This window comes from Pocillopora damicornis, chromosome 7 (assembly GCF_964200805.1).
Source record: "Pocillopora damicornis chromosome 7, jaPocDami1.2, whole genome shotgun sequence".
Classification (NCBI taxonomy): domain Eukaryota; kingdom Metazoa; phylum Cnidaria; class Anthozoa; order Scleractinia; family Pocilloporidae; genus Pocillopora; species Pocillopora damicornis.
This window is the reverse complement of record NC_142676.1, coordinates 2,833,204-2,848,595: the sequence shown is the minus strand read 5'-3', so window position 1 is coordinate 2,848,595 and position 15,392 is coordinate 2,833,204. Positions and strand designations below refer to the sequence as shown.

The window sequence follows — 15,392 nt, the reverse complement described above, 5'->3', positions numbered from 1 at the left end:
TGCTGGGTTGTCTTTTGACCTCCCATGCCTTCTTGTGAGGTACCAGGTGGCAAAAAAGCATGAATTTCTCAATGCTCATCGGAAAAAAAATAAGTTTTAACTTGAAATTGAGATGAGCCCCTCCTTGATTACATGATGGATTCTCTCTCTAGGATAGAGAGTGATATCCCTGGCGCAGGTATAATTCTCGCTGGCGACTGGAACAGGGCAAATGTTTCACCAGTTATTAAGCAGTTCCGCCTCACGCAAGTCGTCCATTTTCCAACAAGAGGGGATCGTACACTCGACAAAGTGCTAACTAATCTTACAGAACACTACGAGAAACCTTCTCCATTCCCGCCCTTCGGACTATCCGATCATTGTACTGTTGGTTTGTTTCCAAAAATTAGATCGAAGGCCAATATTCCTGCAAACAGAACGGTTACTGCACGTACTGTTAACGCTGAGTCCAAACAGGCTTTTGGTCGTTATATGACGGGGGTCGACTGGTCATTAATCGACACTATAGATAGCGTCCAAGAACAGTATGCTCACTTCAGTGCCCTAATTCACATAGGGTTAGATTCTATCCTTCCCAAAAAGCGAGTTAAGTTCCACCGAAACGACGCACCATGGATTTCACCCAAACTCAAGGCACTTATAGCACACCGTCAAAGAGCATATTACCAAGACAACAAACCATTGTTCCACTACTACCGGAACAAAGTAAACAGGGAACGGAAGCTCTGCAAACGCTCTTATTACAACACTAAAGTTAGCGTTTTGACCGAAAACAATCCTAAAATGTGGTGGTCCGAATGTAGGCGGTTATGTGGAATGAACAAAACATCTACAAGTGTCGCAAATCAGCTCCTAGCAAGTAAACCAGCTACCTCAATCAACCTTAAGATCTTGGCTAATGAAATCAACACAGCTCTGCTAGAACCTCAAGCTTCGCTTGACCCACTTTTAGATAATATCGAAACTGTGAGCACTGAGGGTTTTAAAACTCCCATTATTTCACTGGAAACTACCTTCAAATGCCTTAGTACGGTCAGCTCCTCCAAAGCTGGGGGCCCAGATAATATCCCAAACTGGGTCTTGCGTGATTTCGCTCCTGAGCTCGCTCAACCTCTTCGTTGTATCATCAATTCCTCGATTAGTCAAGGGACTTTACCGGACTTTTGGAAATGTGCAAACATCACCCCTCTTCCCAAAACAAAGATAGTTGAAGATGCGGCGAAAGATTTGAGACCTATTTCACTGACACCAACGTTGTCCAAAATTGCCGAGCACTACGTCGTCCATGAACATGTGAAACCAGCACTTCTGAAACGCCTGGAACCCGATCAATTTGGGTGTATTCCAGGATCCTCCACTGCGCATGCATTGATAAACCTGATGCACAATTGGGCGCAAGCAACAGACGGAACGGGGAACACCGTGCGGATCTTTGCGTTGGACTATAGAAAAGCCTTCGATCTGATAGATCACAGCCTCTTGCTATCGAAACTCTCGACCTACAACATCAACCCTTACATCATTAATTGGATAATAGCCTTTCTTAAAGATAGGAAACAAAGGGTCAAACTTGCACATGATTGTCTCTCAGAGTGGGGATCGGTCCGAGCAGGAGTACCGCAGGGAACAAAATTGGGACCGTGGCTATTCTTGGTTATGATAAATGATTTGAAAGTACCATCAGCCAGTGATTGTATAAAATATGTAGATGACACGACAGTGTATGAAATCATAAGCAAGGGTGGTCCTAGCAATGCTCAGTCTATGATAAACGAAGTAGCTACCTGGTCAACACTTAACTCGTTTCAACTTCATCCGAAAAAATGTAATGAACTAAGAGTTTCCTTCGTGCGCTCCCCTCCTTCCTACGATCTCATAGAAATTAATGGCTCTAAGGTTAGCGCCTTCAGTGTCGTGAAATTACTGGGTGTGTATTTTCAAGACAACCTCAAGTGGAACACTCACGTTACTGAGATGATTAAAAAGGCCGCTAAGCGCCTTTACTTTTTAACTCAGTTAAAGCGAGCTAAGGTACCATCACCAGAATTAGTGAATTTTTATGTTGCTTGCATTCAATCCGTCTTACTTTATGGATGTCAGGTCTACCATTATAGTCTCCCCGATTATTTGAGCTTAAGTTTAGAGCGGGTCCAAAAGAGAGCCTTGAAAATTATATACGGTTATGATAATCATTATAGAGAAGTGCTTCAGATGGCAGAGCTGAAAACCCTAAGGGATCGGAGGGAAGACCTTTGCCTAAAATTCTTTAACAACATCGTCTCCAATCCCTTGGATTGTTTGTACCACTTACTGCCTTTCGACAACCGAGATCAACTTAGGGAGTTACGACGACGCAGACCATTTAGAGTTTCCTTTAAAACAAATCGGTTCAGAGATACTTTCATTCCAGCAAGCGCAAGACTTTTTAATTGACATCTATTACAATTGTATATGGGCCCATATGTAAATTAGTTCCCTTTTAGGTTTGATTTTATTGTATAGTTCTATTATATAATTTGTACACCTTTGTAATTCAGCTTCCAGCTGCTATTAAGGTATTATTAATAAACGTCTATCTATCTATCTATCTATCTCGAAAGGTATGCATGTCGACATGATGGTTAGGTAAGTACGCTAATCAGGTTAGCACACGGTACGACTTCCCACCCCTCCCTCCCTCCCCATGAATTATTGAATACTCATCCAAAATAATGTCATTTTTGATAAAAGGCGTGCATGTCGATATGATTGTCATGTAAGCACGCTGATCAGGTTAGTATGCAGAACGACTCCACCCCCCCCTCCCTCCCCCATAAATTTTTCAATGCTCATGACATGATGTCACTATTAATAATAATGCTGATCACGTTGAGTCTCCCACCCACCCCCCCCCCCCCACTTAATTGAAAGATGTGATATTTGTATTTCTGAGCTTCACTTTTTGAGATAAATGTCTCGTATCAATGATCTGCTTTAAATGAATCGCGTTAGCCTACCTAACTTTGATCCACATCATTTTCATCAAATCCGACATCCGTCCACCGTTGGCGTAGTCAAAAAAACGACTCTAAATTCGCTTCGTTTCGTTTTTGAGGTTATAAACGAGACGTTTTAAAAATGTAAACTCCCACTTCGATAACTGGATACCAACTATGAACCAATTGTTGCAAGAAGTCATTGCGAGGAGCTGGTCAATAAATAAAGATGAATAGTGATATTGTTTGTTTTGTTTTTTATCATTATTTGTCGAAGCATGAACCTTCAGGATGTGGCAGAAATTGTCAGCGCCTGGAGTTATTTGATAATCTCAGCCTGGAGTTACATAATAATCGCAGCTGATATCATGTTTCTCATCACATCTCTTTACTCTAACTACCAACTCTGTTTCCTCTCTCTAGGGGATTAAATCAAGTGGAACTACAGATTTGAATCATAAAACCTCGGAACTGACAGAAAAAGCCTTTGCTTTCTGTTGCATCACCGTGCATTCGACCAAACATTTCGAAGCATCTTTTAACACTTTGAAAACAACTTAAGCACTTTCATAAAAAAAAATTATATATTTCCTGATCCGCTACTTCGTTTTGAAATTATCTCGCTCTATATCTAAATCAAGAGAGTCATGAGAGTTTACGTTCTCTTGATCTAAATAATTAAAATAGTGGGTAGAAGCACCCGATAGCTATCTTGGGGTGAACTAATATTTAGCATTAATTTAATTCGTTTGTATTTATATGATAAATGTGTGCCCAGCTGCAACTTCGAATTTACTGCTCCAAAATAATTAATGGTTTTAAAATTGAAACTCTCAACCATAAGTTTGCAGCGTCTTATATTCTATAAGATAACTTTACCACTAGAATAAAACTTCTTTATTCTTAGAGGATAAATGCTTTTCTACCCGTTAATTTGCGGTTACATTTTGCACAATATATTATTGGTGTTCAAGCCATATTAACTTATGAAACGAGACGATATATCGACGACTTTTAAATCCACCGGGCTGACGGGCGGAACAAACTTGTTTCTATTCAGAAGATAAATTTTACCTCATGCCTTAATTTGTTCCTATTTTGCATAAGCAATTATGGCGCGTTTCATATAAATCAATTACGCTTGACAATATCATCTCCCACATCTACTAACTGAAGCAAACTATAACTTTAACTTGAACAAAAGCCTAGTTGTGCTAAAAGGATAAATGCTTGCTACTTAGCTCTATTCTTCTAAAAATTCTATACAAGAAATTTGAAAAAGATATTTCTAACTGTGAATAAAATACCCTCAAGCCAACCTGTAATGTAATTCATAGCATGTGTCATGCAAATTGTGTGGCGCGGAGTTTATGTCGTTTACTAACGATATATAAATATTTTTTTTTTGGCGGAATAACATATTCCCTAATCGAGAACACTGAATTTTGGATGGGGAACTAATTCCTCCGATATCCAAACGGAAGGAATTTTACGCGGGAGGATTCAGAGAAGGAATGATTTTATCTTTTAAAATGTGGTTAGTTGCACGGTTAAAAACATTTCACTGAATTCCATTTAACCGCGTATTTTTGTTTTTAAAGGTAAATATTGGTAAGCTCTGTTTTTTTTTCATCTAAAAATTAATTTTTAGTGTTTTTGTTTTCGCACGATTTAAATAACACCAAGAACACGACCGTTACTAATTGATGTTTTAGTTTTGCCTACAGGACCGAAAGTAGCGATATTTTTTACGGCGATTTGCGATTTGTTCTGCGGGAGTTCATTTTCCGCTAAAACTGAAACCTTGAGGATCGAGAACACTCCACAAAATTTACAAAAATTAAACCCTTTGCAAAGTAACCTAAATGCTGTCTCAGTTATACTAAGAGGATAAAGCTTTCTCGCTGGTTTTACGCTCCCTATATTCCGCATGAAAATTTAAGCCGCCATATTCGACGTACATTTATGAAATAAGATGTGCTATCAATCAGTGGTTTAGCAGAAGGAGGAACAAATATAATCGAGTAGAGATTGACTATCGATAAATTAAGCAAATGTTACTATTCAGTTTTGATGTGTTTGAACGCAGAATATCTTACGTAACATCTTTACAATTGCTTCTCGAAGTTCGGGAAGCCGCCAGCAGTATAAAACTGGGTTAATGGACGAGTTCATGAACACGGCAGTGTGGGCAAAGTCCCATTTGGTTTCCCAATTCAAGAGAGAAGCTCCATGTAGAGTGGATAATATATATATGGGGAAGTAGCATAAAATCAAGACAATGTAGAACACAAACATGTTCAATGCACTTTTTCTCAAACGCGCCATGTGCGCAACGTTTTCTGGGCTGCAATTGCTACGGACCGCCAGTTGCTGCGCGTCAATGCGCAACCTGTGGCGTCGAACGATGCCATAGATCTTTAGGTAAGAAAATGTTGAAATCAAGAGACACATTACAGTGGTAAAGGCAACTACGAAATGACATTCGCGCATCTTCCAAAGGTAAAGACTGGAAGTAAGGACTTTAGACAACCAAATCAGCACCGTAGTGTATCTTACGCGACACGGAGTCACCAAGCTCGGGTATCTAAGGTGATACGTTAGCGCCATTAGGCGATCCACGCTAATGGCTGTTACGGTATCCAATGACACTCCACAGACGAAAAAGGCCATCATACCTGTTGCAAGTTTTAAAAAATGAATGTTAGTTGTCAAGGTGTTCGCGATGTAAAGAGGTTGTGCAACCAAACCGACAAGAAGGTCTGATAGCGCCAGGCTGAACAGGAAAATCATGGATGGAGATTGAAGACTGCGATTTTTAACTATGACGGCCACGACTAAACCGTTTCCTAAAATTGATGTCAGTATCAATGGAACGTTTAGCGCAGAGTTTATGATAGTTATAGTTCTTTCATTTTCTCCGTTTGAGTGAGAAGACTCTGTATCGCCATTGCCCCTATCGGTGAAGTTCATATTATGATCTGTAGCGTTAAAGAGAACCAAATCAAAGCGAAATTGCTCCTGGTGTAGATACTCAGTTCCTCTGTTGGTTTGATATCCACACAGTGAATCTCAACAGAAAAATTTCATTAAATCCTTTTAGTGCCAGCGGACCGGTTGCCACAGCTTTAGCTATAGAAATAAAATCGTGGGAAAAATTGAAGATCTACCGTCGTCTTTTCTCTAACGCGCGATGTTTCTAATCAATTCAGTGCTCCTTCAGGCTTCTTTAATCTTCCAGAGACGAGAGGAAATTATAAAAGAAAACTTTTCTTTAAGTAAGTGATAACCTGTAGCCTGTAGCTCATAAAACTTTAATGCTGTCATCGCATGTTTTACATCCTCTTGAAACTAATAGCTTGCGGCTGCTTTTTATCACCACTAGACGTCTCCAAATAAAGAGGTATTAGCAATTAATTTGCTGTAAGTGATATTGGAAGATGACAGAGCAAAAAGCCGTTATGATTCACTCATTTTGAAATAGTCGAGTGCACTCAAATAGTTCATTTCAATTTGACTGTAAATCATTATAAGACTTGCGATAACAGCATGATGCATATAAGCACGATGCACACGACAATACAGATGCTAAAATGAAACAGTAACTTGGTTTCTAGCAATAGAATATTTTTTCAGAATTCATGATTTGTTTTGCTTTTTGTTTTTTTTTTCAAGGAATTAGTGAATTAGAGCGATTTAAAATAAATGTAAAAAGTTTAAGATCTACATGTGAAAATTCGTTCTTCGCGTGTTTTCAGGGGTTTCAATTTAAAGGCGAGTTGTGGAAATACAATCTTATTAAGATAGGTTTTCTATGCAAGTTTTAAGCTTTATGAGGATCGAGACCTGAGTTGCTTTGGGATTAGTACCGTAAATATGAAGACTTCATTCGGTTGTGCTCATACATTTTCCACTAAACACTGTGATACTTAGTTACTTTTGGTATCCCTTCCTTCCCTCCACCCCCCCACCCCCCCCCCCCAAAAAAAATTACAAACAAAAAACAAATAAACAAAACAAAAACAAGCTAAAGTAATTAGCACTATCGACGAGTTGTGTTTCAAAAATACCGAAATCAATTTAAGCCATTTTATGAACGATACAGACTTATATTTTTAAAATTTGCACTTCGCCACTCAGTTGAAGAGTTCTGTTTACACGAGAATGTTTACGAGTGGTGTTCCAAAGCTCTAAAAAGGTGCAAAGCGAAAAGATATTTCAACTTTAGAACGTAATAATGGATAATGAAGAGTTCAAACGTCAATTATACAGCTCAGACAAGCAAATCCATCTTTTTACTTCGTAATAATAACATTTACCAAGTGTAAGGAGGTGTTCGAAAAATGGCCGAGTAAATATTGAACCAAAAGTTGATGGATAGAATCGCTCTCTGATAAAACTAAATTAGAAGCTCCTATCTTCAAATTTTCATGAAACAAAAGGGGAAGAAAACTGCCTTACCAATAACCTTATTCATTTGTCTATTTTTTTTAAAACAATTGACTTAACTAATACACATTAATCAGCTGTAGTCTATGATATGGCTGTCACTTCCGTGTCACAACTAGTTGACTCCAAACACCTCGTAATCTGTCACGATAAATTTACCAGCTCCGGTAAAGGATGTGCTCTCATATCCTTTAGGAAGCTGATACGTGTGGCCAAGATTACTGTAACTTGAGCCACTTGAGTTTGCATTGTTGGATATGCATAAGTCAGAACCCCCTCCAAATGATGGTCCAACGTTGTTGTTACAATAAATAGCATATTGCATATTTTCACTGTTTAGTAGCATTTTACACGGTGCCAGTCCACGCGGATTCACCATGCTGAACAAGAACGCTTCTTCGGAGGGAAGGTGATTACCGTGACCTGTATAAAAAGACCATGAAGAAATTAAGGATGCCAACCCGACGATCATTTGGGAAAATGTTCGGACAACTTTTGCTCGCTACACTGAGAATGCATAAAAGACAAAATTTTTCTCTGAAACAACTGATTTAGAAAACCAAGGTAACTTTAGGCTAGACTTTTGACTTGCCTTCGTTGAAAGGCATCACTAACGCACAAGATCAACGAGCAACAGCCTCCTGCTCCTTTCATCCGTCTTAGGTGTACTTATAAGAATATAAGCACTTGATTTTCTCTTGGTGTACCCTATTCCCCAAGAGAAAAATAAAAATGGAACTTTAGTATTAAAGCGTGGTAAAGCAGGCTTCTTACTTACTTTTCCAAGAATACCTCGTGAATCCTCCAAAAACATTGTTTCCGCTTTTCACAATGGTAACTGTGGGCCCTTTGTCATCACATTTTGCGTGAAATGCTAGAGCTTTGAAGCTATCTCGAGAAGCACGGAACAATAGATGCCATTTATTATATTGAGGCAGCCAACCAATAAGCTTGGTTCGGTGCTCTTCATTTGTCAGAATCACTGATTCTTCAAAATTCTTCGGTGCTTTAGGCTTCAACTCCTCCAGAATTCCTTGGATCTGGTAGAACTTAGCTTCAGCTTCGAGCTCTTTGAGAAATGCTGCGCCGTCTGGTAAAATTAACTCCCCGTTGCGAAGATAATTAAGTATAAATCGGAAGTGAGTTCCATCACGATCGATGAAGAAAGCGCCGTCTTCAGCAGGTTTCATTTCAAACTTCCCGGAAAACATGGCTGCCAGCATCGAATTTGGATCTTTAGTAAGCGTTTGAAGACTTGTTGTGAAGTGGTGGCCGCCGACATTGAGTTTTACAGTCGAAGAAAAGTGAACATGTTCCAACTTCTTCGACATGTCGTCAATCGCTTCTCTCTCCTGGCGAAGTTTTGCTGCTTCTCGCTGAAATATTTCGCAGGCATCTTTAAAGAACTTTTCCGCATCTTCCAGACCATGTGTTTTTTCTTTTTGGCCCTCCGAATGGGTTTCCCTACTCATGGTTACTTTGATCACAGCGTATAAATCGAAAACGAAACACTCCTGCACGATCGCAATGCACGATGAGAGCAGCCATGCACATCGGAGTAGTTGCGTGATTTTCAAATATTGCGATGGGCACGATTTACGATAGCGTTACTGCTAAATAGCGTTACTGATAAATACTACTACCTTCATCCACGGGAATAACTCGTTTACTTGGACGCAAAGACTTATTTATCAAAGAAATTGAAGATTTAATATAAAAAATGTGTACACTTAAGAGTCTGTCCACGAGAGGACCGGTGGGCGTGACACATGCCATCTCACCGATTTCTTTCAAACTTTCACGGTTTATGAGGGTCACTTGCAGTGGCCCACAACTGTCACGGCAAAACAAAAAGTCACGGCAAACAAACTTTACTCACGGCAAAACAAAATTTACCCGCGGCAAAACAAAATTAACTCACGGCAAAACAAAATTAACTCACGGCAAAACAAAATTAACTCACGGCAAAACAAAGAAAACGAGTTGGTCAGCGGTTGTTATTTACATCTGAAATGGTACGTCGCGTAACAGTAAATAAACGAAATGGCGACCTTTGTTGCTAAGAACAGTGGTGGGGTGAAAAAGCAGCCGATGATAATCTTAAAAGAGTTTAACATTTATTCGTTTTAGTTTCAACAAGCGGCGCCAGCGACTGGCAGGCATGCGAGGATTCACAATGAAATGAGAGAACAACCTTCGTTTTTCGTAAAATTGTAATTTACAATCCTTGAACTTGAAAACAATCCGAAGATTCATTAAAATTATCACTTTCTCCGAAGCGCTCAGAGTTTACAGGTGTTCGAAAGCTTTTTCTGTCGTGGCGTGAGATTGGGGACAAAATTGATCACTACATTTCGTATCGTGTGTTTTTTCTTTGTGAAGCAACAAAAGGTGCCGGCGACTGACGAAATTACAGGTCAACACGAAAATCAATAACACCTTAACAAACAATTTTGGCTACCGATTTTCAGTGAATTTTTAAAGAACAATTTCCTTTTAAGTTTCAAGACAATTTGAAGATTCAAAATAAATATTACGTACTAAAATGCGAAAGTTATTGTGCGATTATCGGAGGCGAAAGAAAGAGTGGAGGCCAAGTATATATTTAAAGCTATATATTTAATGAGCAGAGGACCTCACAAGAGCAGGGCCTGAGGTCAACTGAACTGTTGCATAATCACATTAGGATATTTATAAGTCGAGCGCGGTTGGTAGGTAAGAGGGTTAAGGGCTAATCCCACAGTTATATACCACAAAATTGATAAATAGGCATGAAATTTACCTAGGGTAAGAGGCTAAAATTAGCTCGAAAAATGCACTTCCAACAAATTTCTGTCACACTTACAGAATGCGATGGATTTTGACCTTATTACGATGGACTTTGACCTTATTATGTCCAGTGGTTGTTGAACCTTAAGGAAAAATTCCGTAAAGTTTCAAAGCAGTTAATCATTAACTGTGTCACGCAACTATTCCGAAAACGAAAAAATTATGGTTTTTTAATGGCAATTCAGCTCTAAAGGGCAACACTGTTTGTCGACAAAAATACCAGCACAGGAAAGACCTATCTTAACACTACGTTTGTGGGCAAAAAAATTTTTGGGCTCTGTAAAAGATTCGTGATCACGTCCCTCTGAAATACGTGACCTCTGACGTTAATTTATGCAATTTTTGGTCATAAACTTATGTTTATGCACTCAATTTCAATTTGAGAATGGCGCTAGTTTTTGAGGTACCAATGTCTAAAAAGCTAAGGAGTCACTTATCATAGAAATTCTGTGACTCTGACACAATGTATTGGAAAAAATGATTCGTAAATGTATGTATATATCAAACATTAAGCATTACCGAATTGAGTAATGGACGTCGGCAGTTGACAGCAACGTTTGCTAAATGTAATTTACACAATTGAAACATTTTATACCTATTAAATATCATTTTACTCAATGCGCCATAATCTTTTTCTGTGGAATACTTTGGAGAGGACTCCATCCAATTTTAGGTACATTATGTACAATTACGGGACAGTTGTTCCTGTTACACTAATAACCTCACTTCAATTTAAAAAAAAAAAAAACAAACAAAACATAACAAAAAGTTAAGAAAAAAAATGAACTATGACGAGTGAGGTTGGCTTCTAAGATGTAAAAGATCCATCAAGATTCCAATTTCTGTAGAATAAGGCAGGGAGAGGCTTCTGAAAATGAATGTTGTTTTCAAAAATAAAAGGTCTTAATCGGTCTTTTTTTTTTTTTCATTATCAGTCCCTTTTAACAGCATAAACGCCTCTTTTACTCACACTGAAGCCAATGATTCCAGAGGTTTCTCACAAGAAGAAGATTACCTGACAGTAACCTTTACAAATCTTCTTGTGCCAGTAATAAGTTTATAGTTCTCTTCCTTATCTGAAATCTCGTCTCCATTGCCTCTGCATTGTTGACGTATTGATCGTACATTCATCCTCCAAGGAAACACTTACAACTCCATTCGGGAGATTGGCCATATCAAGGGCTGATAGCCTGCTGCAATATCAAGCAATTTGAACAACTGAAAGTCATTCCTCCCTGGTGAATAATTTGTCTCCATCTCCTTGTCTTAGACGCTTCATTTTAGGTGCAAGATCAGGAGGATTTGCCTTGTTGCCGGTTTCTTCTCCTTGAAAGAATATCTCTTGTAAAAATGACTGCAATCGTTGAGAAAATTTGGTAGACTTCTTCTCCTTCTTCAAAACTCAAACCCCTCCGAAGATGAACTGTTGGCGGGTACTGCACTCGATTCTGTTGTTGCAAGAGATTATAAATTTGTTGACGGAGCACCACCAACGGTTGCACCTAGCACATAATTTTACAGGTTTCTGCCCACTTTGCTTGGTTAAGTGGTGCCCAACATCGAGACGATTCTCAAGACTTTTGAATTCCTGGTAAACACTTACGCACCTTGTGCAGAACCATAATTCTGAAGCTTTCCCAGCGATAAAAACTTGCCCACACTGTACGCTTTCCCAAGCTCTCAGACTCAAAGGAAAAGTTGTTCATGGCTTAAATGCCAGCCATGTTGCGCTTTTTTTATATTTTGGAAAGAGTCTTTAATTTCTGCGTCGGTGGCGTAGCACTCTTTCATCCCTCCCCCTTCCCCATACTGTTTAATCGCAGCCTTCGTGTCACCGGAGTTGTTTTAGTCGTTTCCTTCTTTTATGAATCGCCTCATGTGACTTTTAAGTGTGGCTCGACGGCGATCGCAAACATCTTTGCTGGCTTGAGGATCGCTGAAGTCGTACTGTAAGATTCTGATTCGAGTAAGCTTATAAAGGTTGGAAGCGTCAAAAGGACGAAAAAAGATATGATATGTTTTTTTTATCTTATGGTGAGTAGAATTTTTTCGGATGGGCGGAATTCCTTTAAATTGATAATTAGAGCAAATACCAGCTAAAAGAACTACAGTATGACGTCGATAACGAGTGGATAGCGCACATCCCCAGAGCAGCCCTTTAAGACGCTGCACTGTTATTGAAAACCTGGTCAACAACCAAGTGCTTCTAATTATGACCTGGGCCATGAACTTCCCCTTAGTTGGTTACCGGAAAAACACAGAGAAAATGGTTTGCGATAAAGGGCAAGTTATGGCACGTTTCTGCATGTTGCGGTCAAAAAGCACGCGGGATGGTGAAGTCGAAGTAGAGCTCTTATTCCGAGATGGTTATACTAAAAACGCTTCAGGAAAAAGTTTAAATACGTGGATAGACTCAGGATGATCATTGCACATTACAAAAGCTTAAAAGGACATGTAATAAAATAAACCAATGGTCATTATCTGGTGATATCATGGAATGAAAGGGATAAGCTGGTATAAGTCGAGAGGTAGTCTTCACTCTTCCAGGCTATTTAATCGGTGAAATTCTACAGGATTTTAACAGTGAAAATATTTCAGAAATGTACACAATAAAACGAAAAAGTGATTTAATTTAGTTTCAAAGGGTTTTAAATAGGTTGTGTGATGATTTGGAGCCTAACCTCTACAGTGGCAATAAGCTTAGAAGCGGTGTTACTCATAGGATACAAGTCTTTCTTTTCCGAGACTCCTTTGATAATTGTACACAAACTTGGTCTGCCGTGGCATCCATCCTGCACGCCTGTTGCATAAAAAGTCCAATTATACTAATCTTACTGAAGCCGGCATGAAACGGTGTTCAACCAACTCAACTAAAAACTTAAACCTTTGCAAAATCGCGAAAGATCTGCATTTACACGGTAATTTTCCAAAACTAACAAATTCTCTTTTCTATACTTCCTTTTTTCTTTAAAACGTTAGCCAAGTCAAGTCCCATTACGTCGGCTATGAATTCTTCAGAGCAATGGCTATAAAGGTTTAAGGTGGCCCGCCGCTATTTTCTTTTCTAGAAAATTTTTTACCCTAAAATCTTGTAGTATCTTATTTTATTCGCACTGAGATATGATGCCATATGAAATCTTAAATTTTTTTATTCTGACTGCCAAATATCAAAGAAAGCAGTTTACGTTAAACCGATAAATTCGACCTGGAAATAGACCTTTCCTGGCTCCCATAAATATCCATATATCTTTGTTCAAAGTTTGTCGTAATTGGAAACGTGTGGTCCGTCGCCATGTTGGTGTTGCAAGCAAATCCTGTGGGATTTGAACGCTTTTGTTTTCTAAGCAATTTCTTCTATCCCTCTAAATTTGCACACCCATAGACCACGTGAGTGAACTGCACTCTACGGTGGTTGCATCGGTCATGATAAAACACGGACCTCAGACCATGGAGACTGAGCAGACCGCGCAGACCATGCAGACTGTGCAACTTTTTTGTTTGTTTGTTTTTTTTAACTGTGGTTTACATATGATTAAGGTGTATACACCTTTTTCTTACCCTTGGTAACGTTAGAACTGATTCCGATTTTCGGACACCACATGACGAAATTTTACGAGATTATTTCGAGCTAACGTTAACCAGCAATCGCAGGCTCAAGTTTTTCGAGCACATGGAGATTAGCCCCACCCGGCAAGATGTTTTGCAGATGCAATTTTTGTAGACAGCGACGCTGGTTCAGAGGTAAGGGATGTGCTGCGTTGACGAAGCAAATGATTACCACGATATTCACAAAACAGCTCAACGAACGCTACAGTAAATAGAGTGCTGCAAGCTAGAATTGAACTTTACTAGGAAATAAGGTTTTTGAATCGGAGTAGAAGACTGCTCAGATTCATGGCTAGTAGGAAACTTTGGCCATGTCAGTTTCGAAGTCAGTCGGCTGATAGATCGTGAGTGAATTTGTCAGTGTCTCGCGAGCTGTAACAATCGAAATTCTCTTGCGAAATGAGCGCGGTTTGCATGGTCTGAATGGTGTGAATGGTCTGCGTGTTCTGCACGGTCTGCAGTCTGCATTTTAGCGTGACCGTAGTTGCATGTATGCGCGCGAAAGCCATTAATACGATTCTAAATGGATTTTATGCAAATAGATTCTGGATTCATTCCTTAGCGGGATTCTGAATTCCAAAAGCTGGATTCTGAATTCCAATGCCCAGTATTCCAGATTCCACCAGCAAAAATTTCCTGGATTCCGGAATCCGGATTACTTTACATGAGGCGATACTGAGGCAGCGAACCATGAAGCTTGATTCGGTGCTCTTCATTTGTCAGAATCACTGATTCTTCAAAATTCTTCGGTGCTTTAGTCTTCAACTTCTCCAGAATTCCTTGGATCTGGAGAACTCAGCTTCATCCGTCTGCAAGTTCTTTCAGAAATGTTGCACCTTCTGGTAAAGTCAACTTACCATTGCGAAGATAATTAAGTATAAACCGAAAGTGAGTTCCATCTCGGTCGATGAAGAAAGCGCCGTCTTCACTAGGTTTCATTTCAAACTTCCCGGAAAACATGGCAGCCACCATCGAATTTGGATCCTTGGTAGGTGTGTGAAGACTTGTTGTGAAACGATGGCCCCCGACATTCAGCTGTATAGTCGAGGAAAAGTGAACATGTTCCAACTTCTTCGACATGGCGTCGATTCCTTCCTGCTCTCGGTGAAGTCTAGCTGCTTCTCGCTGAAATATTTCGCAAGCCTCTTTGAAGTGATCTGATCTGCAGCTTTCAAACCCTGTTTCTGTTGTTTCTGCCCCTCCGCATAGGCTTTTTTACTCATGGTTACTTAAAGTACAAACGATATCCTGAAAACAAAGGGAACTCTCTTAACACTCCTGCATGACCGTAGGAGATGAATACAGTCATGCTCATTTTAAAAGTAATTTTGTGATTTTCAAATGACGCTGTACACACTGTACAATTCTTGTTTACGGGAAGAAAAATTACTCGCACTCAAAGCAAAGACGTGCCGCTAAAGGTGATAGCTGTTTCATTTTAAATGACATCAAGACTGAGCCAGGCCGAAATCCAAATTAAATCATAGTCTCCCCAAATTGGGTTCATGATTAACGGGTTCGTGGTGGCGTTTT

General features: G+C 39.4%; 3 protein-coding genes and 1 pseudogene across 3 annotated transcripts; 1 reads left to right on the top strand and 3 right to left on the bottom strand.

The window, feature by feature from the left end:
• Window positions 1-135: 135 nt before the first annotated feature.
• Window positions 136-3,536, top strand: LOC149042054 (uncharacterized). Its single transcript, XM_089212109.1, has 2 exons — window positions 136-1,674; window positions 3,399-3,536. The coding sequence occupies exons 1-2, from the start codon at window positions 136-138 to the stop codon at window positions 3,534-3,536; spliced, it is 1,677 nt and encodes a 558-aa protein (XP_089068235.1).
• A 1,406-nt stretch (window positions 3,537-4,942) lies between these two features.
• On the bottom strand, window positions 4,943-6,256 carry LOC113678596 (melanocyte-stimulating hormone receptor). The gene has a single exon (XM_027195495.2). The coding sequence runs from the start codon at window positions 5,946-5,948 to the stop codon at window positions 5,040-5,042; it is 909 nt and encodes a 302-aa protein (XP_027051296.2). The 5' UTR covers window positions 5,949-6,256; the 3' UTR covers window positions 4,943-5,039.
• Window positions 6,257-7,063: 807 nt separating this feature from the next.
• LOC149042053 (uncharacterized) lies at window positions 7,064-8,960 on the bottom strand. The gene is made up of 2 exons (XM_089211418.1): window positions 8,203-8,960; window positions 7,064-7,847 (listed from the first exon to the last, which is right to left on the bottom strand). The coding sequence occupies exons 1-2, from the start codon at window positions 8,894-8,896 to the stop codon at window positions 7,540-7,542; spliced, it is 1,002 nt and encodes a 333-aa protein (XP_089067544.1). The 5' UTR covers window positions 8,897-8,960; the 3' UTR covers window positions 7,064-7,539.
• A 2,468-nt stretch (window positions 8,961-11,428) lies between these two features.
• LOC149042052 (uncharacterized) lies at window positions 11,429-14,939 on the bottom strand (annotated as a pseudogene).
• Window positions 14,940-15,392: the final 453 nt, after the last annotated feature.

Bases quoted from the DNA above. Each gene is read 5' to 3' on its own strand.
- LOC149042054 (XM_089212109.1), top strand. From the start codon at position 136: ATGGATTCTCTCTCTAGGATAGAGAGTGATATCCCTGGCGCAGGTATA. The intron at 1,675-3,398 runs GTACCATCAGCC...TCCTCTCTCTAG, and splicing joins TTATGATAAATGATTTGAAA to GGGATTAAATCAAGTGGAAC.
- LOC149042053 (XM_089211418.1), bottom strand. From the start codon at position 8,896: ATGAGTAGGGAAACCCATTCGGAGGGCCAAAAAGAAAAAACACATGGT. The intron at 7,848-8,202 runs GTAAGTAAGAAG...CTTTTTATACAG, and splicing joins CACGAGGTATTCTTGGAAAA to GTCACGGTAATCACCTTCCC.
- LOC113678596 (XM_027195495.2), bottom strand. From the start codon at position 5,948: ATGAACTTCACCGATAGGGGCAATGGCGATACAGAGTCTTCTCACTCA.